The sequence below is a fragment of the Octodon degus genome, unplaced genomic scaffold, assembly GCF_000260255.1.
Source record: "Octodon degus isolate 3935 unplaced genomic scaffold, OctDeg1.0 scaffold00152, whole genome shotgun sequence".
Taxonomy (NCBI): domain Eukaryota; kingdom Metazoa; phylum Chordata; class Mammalia; order Rodentia; family Octodontidae; genus Octodon; species Octodon degus.
In genome coordinates, this window is record NW_004524728.1 from 1,566,209 (window position 1) to 1,575,212 (window position 9,004).

At 39.6% G+C, this 9,004-nt stretch overlaps 1 protein-coding gene across 2 annotated transcripts in view; it reads right to left on the reverse strand.

The window, feature by feature from the left end:
- Positions 1 to 9,004, reverse strand: part of Ca8 (carbonic anhydrase 8) — a 136,510-nt gene that overhangs the window by 17,886 nt on the left and 109,620 nt on the right. For both annotated transcript variants that reach the window (XM_004642355.2, XM_023702453.1), the window contains exon 8: positions 3,839 to 4,008. In XM_004642355.2, the coding sequence (XP_004642412.1) occupies positions 3,874 to 4,008 (135 nt within the window). In that variant the 3' untranslated portion in view covers positions 3,839 to 3,873. The remainder of the gene's footprint in view (positions 1 to 3,838; positions 4,009 to 9,004) is intronic.

Sequence of the window (9,004 nt, forward strand, 5' to 3'; positions counted from 1 at the left end):
TATATTTTCCCTTTTTAGTTCCAGGAGCTTAAATGAAACATTCATGCATTAAATTCCAAGTCTGGCTGTCAAACCACTTCACTTTAATAAAAATTTGAATTACCTGCCTTAGGGCATTATTAAATATCAAATAAAAAGCATACATCCATAAGTCTGATTTCCCAATATAAATTTTTATGTATAACCATGACTAAACTTGTATTACACATTTCAAGATAAAAGGATAAAAAATGTATTCATAAAAAGATGAAATCAGAATTGGAGTTACCCTAGAATGAATTCCTGCATCATTTTCTAAAATTGGTGGGGAGGATTTCCCTCCTAAGTAATCTCAGCCGCAAAGAGAATACATAAGTCTATCCTCTTTTTTTTAAATTACATTTTTAAAGTATGTATTATTTTTATCAGACAATGTAGTATAGAAATACACTCTCCAGATAATGTAACAGAAATACACTCTCAAACAATATTTAAGTCTCTCTCTCTCTCTCTCTCTCTCTCTCTCTCTCTCTCTCTCTCTCATTAAAATACAGAAATTCAAATGTGATGCCTATTTAAGTAGACAGAGGAAACTCTAATCTAGGGCCAGACATGGATGAAACATTAAAACATTAGTCATTTAGAATTAATGACACAGAGTGAACATGAATCTTCAACTGGGGAAATTCACAAGTTCACTTTCACCAAGCCTCTTCACTCCTCAGTGTTGCCCTCTTATCAGGCCCTTCCTTCCCTTCTTCACTGAAAAATAAATGCCAGTCTTGAACACACTCAGTCTACAAACAACCACTTCCTTCTTCCTTCCTGTTCCAGCACAGAAAGTATCTGTCCTCCTAACAAGGCAGTTTCCTGTATGTGCAGGATCTCATCCCCTTGAAATGTTGACAATTCACTGGTAACCTGAGCTCCTCCAAAAGATGGTCTCCGTCCAGCTGCTTGCTCTTTTCCCACTATATAGAGGCAACTTCTGCTATTCCTTCTGTTTCCAGTCCCACGCTCTCTCGGGCTACAAGCCCCAAACAAATAATCAAATGTGGCTACGGCATGGTGCCTTCCTTCCAGTCACCTTCAGCCTGATGCAATGTGTCCTTCACTATCTTCCTGACTAGATATGTTGTACAGGGACCTTCTCTGATCTCTATCCACACAGCAGTTAAGAGAAAGGGCTCTGCCACTCCAGCAATATGGATGGGATTCCCAACCTTACAAGTCAAGTACAGAATTACTTGAGCTATGACCTTCTGTGTGTCCTGGTAACTTCTCCTCAGTCTTGGGTTAGATTTTATGAACACTGAAGGTTATTCCATCATTCTAATGGCAAACCCATATATATCATATACTCATATATATACATATATATCACATATACACATATAAATGTATAATACATATACTGCATATGCATATGTTCAATCTCTGTGTTACATACTTCCATATTTCATCCCAGACTCTTTTGTGACTGAAAAATGTTCCTATCTCTCTGTCTGTCTCTCTCCATGTCTTCCAACTCAGCCCTTTTAGCTTTTCATCCCCAATACACTCTGTCCTTAGTTTTCAAAGGTGTTGTAGCCATAGTTACTTAAGCCTTAGGCCCCAACAGTTATCTTTAAGGGCATTTCCATCTTCATCTGCCCTTTCCCAATTCATCTCTAGGTTCACCCAGCAGTTTGTATTTCCTGCTCATTACTTTCCTTCCATCTCTACTGACTTTATGCTGTGGTCTGAGTCTCTGTAGCTATATGAGTACCCCAATGTCTTTCTAGTCTCACATTAGCACACTGTGATGCAATCTATTCATTTGCAGCTAAGATGAGCTATTTAAATACACACACACACACACACACACACACACACACACACACGTGCGCTCACAACCAAGTTTCCCCACTAACTAAAAGTCTTCATAAGTTTATAATACACCAATAATAAAACAGATGCCTTAACATTGTTGACAAGACCTTCTAATTTCTGGAACTTTCTACTTTCCTCTTTGATTTCTGTAGTGCAGATTAATGGAGCTTTCATTCAGATACCTTAGGATATCAAATTCTCACCTTCTCCACAAGGAGCACTTCCTTACATCTTTGCATAGAGATATCCCTTCAGTCTGAAAGCTCCTTCCAAACATTCCTTTGTTCTTCTCATTAATGAAATTTGTTACAATCTACAATTGTGTATTTCCCAGTGCTTATTATTCAACTGGAAGGCTCACTGACCCAGACCCTCAGCTCTGTACACCCACAATGGTACTCAGTAATGACTTTTGATTTATATATTTTAGCTCTTTATCTCATGTGCTGTAATGTTTAGCATAAAGCACTTTTGAATTGTCTCCCTTCTCAACCTCCTAGAGTGAGATTCTCTTCTCACAAAGTGAATTAGACTGAGCCTCATCATCTCTAAAGTTAGGAGAAGGAGGGGATAAACTGTGTGAGCTAATGGAGAAAACAAGAGTGAAGAATCAAACTGCTACTGGGTTATGTATAATTGGCAGTCTTCTAAGAAACTTCTAATTTACCTAAGGACATGCAAGGCACAACAAGTTTTGTAGTGAACTCCCAGTAAAATGAAGGACTTTAACCCTTCAGATCTTTAGAATATGATATAAAAATGAATAAGCAAATAGCTAAAGAGAGGAAATAATATGTAGGAAATGTCATAACTAAAGAGAAAATTGGAGGCTCTATGCTGAGAGGTACTTGAGCTGGGCCATCGAGCAGCAAGGTATTCAATAGGCAAAAGGCAGCATGGGCAGTGCACGGAACCAAAGAACACCGAGAAGGTAAATGACTGGCTACAACACTGTGTAGTAATAACAGGCAAGAAAAGTAGATTGGGAAGCACATAGTCAAAATGATCAAATTTTAAAATTCCCAAGTCTACTATCTAGTTCATGAGTCTGTGATCTCCTTTGGGCCGGAATCTGTCTGTAACTCCTTGGTCCACAGTACTACTCACACAGTATGGGAGTCCATTGTCTCAGCAATCTGTCAGTCAGTTGAAGCCCTGTGTCTCTTCCTCAGGCACCATTCCAACAGATGCTAGTTTCTTGTAGCAATAAGTGCTTTTCTAGAATGCACCCTACCCTATGCATGCTTAGACAACTTGCAAGGAAAAGCAGTAACTAAGTACAAAGTCTTCTTTGTACACTTGATCTTTTCTATGTTTACAATGTTTTATTTTGTTAGTTTCTGAAGAATAAAGACTATATATTGAACTAAACATACTGAACTCTACATATTGTTACAATCAATAAAATAATGTAGCCTCTTCAGTTAATTAGTAAGTGCTACTTCATCTGTCAAATATAAAGCACTTCCATGGGACAATTATTTCAACTCATACCAGATCAGCCCTACTTCCTCCATAAGCAAGACAATCAGATCTGTATTAGACAAGAGGCTTGACATGGAGGTTCATACACTCTCCTAGCCTCTTCCTTTGTGCCCATGGGCATCAGTATGTGACTGCTGCAGCCTCATGGGGCAACATGGTAAATGGCTAGAGTCCTTGAACATCCCTGTGTCTTAATCATGGGACTGTGCTCTCCTTGGGGCCAGAGTCTGTCTGTAACTGCTCAGTCCAACATTACAGCAAAACTTACACTTAAAAGAGTGCTCTAGAGGGAAAATATAATAAAGATATTTTAAACACTATACAAAGTTAAAGTAACTACTTGACCTGTGATTAATGGGATTTATGAATGTGCCATAAACTTTTTTTGAAACAAGCCATAATTCTTTTATTGGGAAATTAGCAGTTTGACCATCAAAGTAGCATAAGGATGCCCAACATAGGTACCTGTGTACCTTGTTTCCCTTATTTTATCTATGCATACCCCAGTAAAGACGGTCTTGTTCCAGCTCTCCATGGCTATTGAAATGCAGCTCTAATGACTCTGTCACTCAGTGGCTGAGTGGGCCGAAAATTGTCTCCCAGGATCCCGTCACAGCCTTCCACGAGCTCTGCCCCTTTAACATGTGTCCTCAGCCTTCGAAATTCTTCTATCTGGAAGTAAAAGAAGAACAAAATAGATTAATTATTTACTAGATATTAAAAGGATTAGGGTTTTATAAATGACTTATAAATGACTTCACATATGCATAGATTATAATGATATAAGAAAGGAAATTAAAATTAAGCTTCAAAAAGAGAACAACAGATTTAATTCTTCCAAACCTAAGTAAGACATCAGACAAAGCCCTTTAAGAGAAGATAACAGAAGTAGAGAACAAGTCATCCTAGTATTTCCAGAGCCATAGAAATCACTGGATTTGCTAATGCAAAAATGATTCATACATCTCACAAAAGTTTTTTGTGCTCCTCTATAACACAAAAATAAAGAGTTCACAAATGAATATCCTTAAATGCTTGCTATGTATACTTTAATTGACATATTCTGATAGTGTGATATGTTAACACTGATTAGATCATCTAATCAGTGATGAATTCAAGTGTTCTTTCATGAAAAGATTTTATCATTCATTCAGTTATTGGAAAAACACAAGTCCAAAATAAATAAATAAAAATTCCTCTGATTTTCCAAATGTTTAAGCCCAATTTCCTCTCCTAGCAATAGCAATTTTCCAGTTGGTCCCCCTTTCTCTAGTTGCTTCTCCAGGTCCTATGGCTTCCCATCACTATATACATGAAGAGGTTTCCAGAGTCCTGACAAGCTTTTGCATCAGCTGCACTCAAGTTTCATTGATTTCCCAAAGAAAAATGAGCCTCTTCAGAACCTTCAGGCTGCTGGATATGACTTGAGTATTTAAGCAACAAGCAAAAAAGATCATGAGCATTCAGACTAAGCCCCACTTATTAGTCAGTTTACCTATAGGATCACCACCCATTATTTCATTAAAATGCTATACAATCACAAGTAACCACTCTTTATTCTTTATGTAGAAGGGGGAAACTGAGGCCCAGGAAGTGCAGATAATCTCCAAATTAGCTGGTGGTAGACAAGAGACAATTCTAAGGCCACCTCCTCATTTATCAACTCCAAAGCCACTTCTTTAGAAATTCTGGTCAAATCAGTCAAGCTATGTCATAGGGTACATATCATAGGCTACTGAGCAAAATATACCATAGGGTACTGAGAAAAAGGGATTTAAATATCATTGATTCATCAAAAGTTCATTATCCACATAGCAACAGATTACATCTATACAGGACCTTAATACAACATAGCTAAAGAATTCTGCCCTTCATAAAGTTCAAAAATAAATACAATAAGTTCGGTAATTTAGGAGTTCTAATGAAAGATTAGACTTTAGGGGACCATGAAAGTGCTAACTGGAAAGGAAAACTGGGCATGTGCATTTTCCTAAAGCAAGTCCCTTCCTCCAAGAGTTTGACTACTACAAAATTCTAATTTCATCCACTTACATGATGTCATAACAAAGAGCTGGGGAAACATTAAGCGGTTTGTTAGATTAGAAACCAGGTTATAAAGCTGACTTCTAATCCTTTTTTTATATCTCCAAATACTGATTGATTTCCCCAAATATGAAAAATCTAAGCTAGATGGGATTGTCTTGTTTGGTTTTTAATAATCCTACATGCTGCATTTAGATCATACTGCAAATCAGATTCCAATGAAGTGTTTAATATACAAATGCCTTTTCACTAGACCTTCTTAGTGGGGACTTTGGGCAGCAATTACTGCTTGCAGCAGCTGGAAAATGACTAGAACTGAGGCATCATGAGAATTTCTTGTCATTATATGCTTTCACCTGGAAGTTTTCCCTCTACATTGGGTGCAAACTGAACATCCTATGCTGTTTCAAAAGGAACATGATAGCGAAAGCATGGACTGTGAATCCAGGCCAGTGTTTGTCCTGATTTTGTGGCCAAGACTTACAGGACTAAGTGACATTGCTCCTTAGACATCAGTTTCCATGTGTGTGAAACACAGATGCTTTTAAAATATTCACAGGGATGGCATAAAAAGAAAATTCATGAACATCATTCAGTATAGTTCCAAGCACACAAGAAGTGTTCAATAAATACTAGCCCTCTGATCATGCAACTCCTTTTGACATCAAACCTTTAGTATTTGAGGTAAATACCTACCTGCAATTACTAATGTACTAATTCAAAGAGAAAGCTTAAGCCCCACCCCCCCAGCATTCATCCAACATGTATAATGCCTGCAGCCAGACAATGGGTCAGAGCAGAGGCAGGGTCACTGATGAACAGAGAGACAAGGAACTGAACTTTATGAACATACTTTTAGAGCTACTACATTTTTATTAACTTTGAAGCATATTTTATTAAAGCTAAGTTAATTTTATATTTACACATTCTAAGCTGAAAACATATCCTGCAAGCCCCAGGCCTTGGCCTAAAACACACAGAAAACAAGCTTTGGAAGAGTGGATCTGTGCCAACAGCAAGCCCCAAATCACTGAACTAACCAAGACAACTATTTCACAGGAAATGTTTTCCTCTGATCATAGCAGCACTTGAAGACTTCAAACACCTACAGAGATATAGGAGAAAATATGTATTCGCAAAATGCCAATATTTCTGAAGTGATCATCATTCAAAACCCTTTAGTCGCTTCAAATGATTTCAAGCGCATATTGAATGAGTCCACTCTGAAACAGGAGACTGGTGAATGAACAGATCACATTCAGGGTGAAAGTCTTCAAAAGATTCTAATTTCAGGACATTACAGAGACCTTCATTCTTACATGCATCTTAACATGTGATTTCATAGATTTTTAAGGATATAGTATTTATTTATAACCAATTTAAAACAAAACAAGAGGAGAGAGAGAGAGAGAGAGAGAGAGAGAGAGAGAGAGAGAGAAAGAGAGAGATCCAACACTTCAGGGAATAGTTCTTATCTTCTGAAGGCACTGAATTAAATAGCCACTATTCTCTAAGTCACAGACGTATCCCAACTGATCTACAACATTTATTTATTTATTCAATCTTTACTCACTTACAAATCAGATTATTCATTAAAATTCAGTTTTAACACTGTTCACTTTATGAGTGTGTCCAAAGAACTAAGTTCCAGGGCTTACAATTTGCTGAAAATTAACTTCATGGGAATTTCCAAATTCTAATAACCATCTCCTAATAGACTTCCTTGGACTACATATCATATGTCATCATGTTAAGAGAAATAGAAAACAGTAAAGTCAGTGTCACCTATTCATTCATTTGTCTGTGGGCATTTAGGTGTTTCCTTGTGTTAGCTACAGTGAACACAGGAGGGCGGATCTCACTTCAAAATACTGACTTCAGTTCCTCCGATTCCATACTCGGAAATGGAAATAAGACAAACACCGTGTGACCTCATCTATATTCTGAAATATTCAAATTCACAGAAGCAGTGGTTGCTAGGAGCTGGAGGGGTGGTGGAATGAGAAAGAGGTAAGTGCACAGCTTTGCAAGATAAGTTCTAGTGATACACCACACAACATAGTATCTATACCTAATAATACTGCAATACATAATTAAAAATGTTAAGGGGACAGATCTTGTGTGAAGTGTTCTTACCAAAATACTGGTAATAGTAAGTAAAGAAGAAAAGTTTTGCAGGTGACAGACCTATGGCTTTGATCGTGGCAATGTTTTTACGTGTGTGGTGTGTACTGTACTCATCACACGAGTTCCACAAATGTATGAAAGCAGCATGTTTTGAGGGAAGGAGTCTCCCTGGAGGGAAACCCTAATTCTGAGCTTTCCTAAGTAGGAGTTCTAGTGATGCGGCCAGCACAAGCTGTGACATGCTGAGGTACAGAGCACACACCGAGAGACAAAGGCTTAGTGGGGCATAAGAATGTAAAAATTTCATCAAGACTTTTACACTGACTACACATTAAAATGGCAGTAATTTGGATAAGTGGATAAACTGGGCTAAGTACACTATTTGAATAAGTGTTATCTATTTCTTTTGACTTTTGTATTATGAATTCTAGGAAATTCAGTTTCACATATACACTTTGTATGTTTGCATTGAACAGGGCTGATCCAGAGCTACCTTTCACAGTCATCGTTAAACCCTCAACATCTGGGGATTACAGCACAGATCTGAACTGTGGTGGGCTGAACAACAGGAGGTGTGAAGCGGTAAGTCGCTCTCAAAGTGCATCCTCGAGTGGATGGAAATGAAGGCTGGTGGCTGCTGCTCCGCACTGCTGAGTCACCTTGCACCTCTGGTAGGCAAGCCCAGCAAGCCAGGCACTAGTGTCAGGCCCTCCAGGAATAGATTGTGCACTCAGAGTTAATCTAAATATACATACTGAACTACAGATTCAGCTGTTAACATCGCACCACCACAGAACCCCACTACATCTTAAATCTAAGCTTCTACGCATTCAGTAAAAAAGAATTAAGAGCAGCCGCTTTCCGGGAACCCCCAGACCCAGTCCTAGCCCAGGCCCAGTGAGTCAGTGAGAGAGCTTCCGGCTACACTGCGCTGGTGGGACCTACTGGTCCCATCCCAGGTGCAGCGTGGGTGAGACCCTCTTCCACCCCCTTGGGACACCCCCCACCACTCTGTAGCACCTCCCCTACCCTGCCTGCCGAGTAGGAATTTATGCCGCATTCCGGGAACCCCCAGACCCAGTCCTAGCCCAGGCCCGGTGAGTGTGTGGGAGAGCTTCCGGCTACCCTATGCCAGCAGGACCTACTACTGGTCTCAGCCCAGCCGCAGCATGGGTGAAACCCTCTTCCACAACCTTGGGATGCCGTCCATCAATCAATAGTACCCCCCACACACCCTGCACACAGAGTAGGAATTTCTGCTGCTTTCCGGAAACCCCCAGATCCAGTCCTGGCCCAGGCCCAGTGAGTGTGTGGAAGAGCTGCCTCTCTCCCCTACTCCACCTTGTCCCCTCCAGGCTCAGCTCAGGCCTGGCATACAGGCATGGGGTGAAACACTGCAGCTGCAATACCTGCAGAGAGTGTAGAGGATAGAACCACCCAGCTAGTGCAGGATCAGAAAATCTTGCCAGAGGGGCACAACAGGTTCACCCCCAAGGGC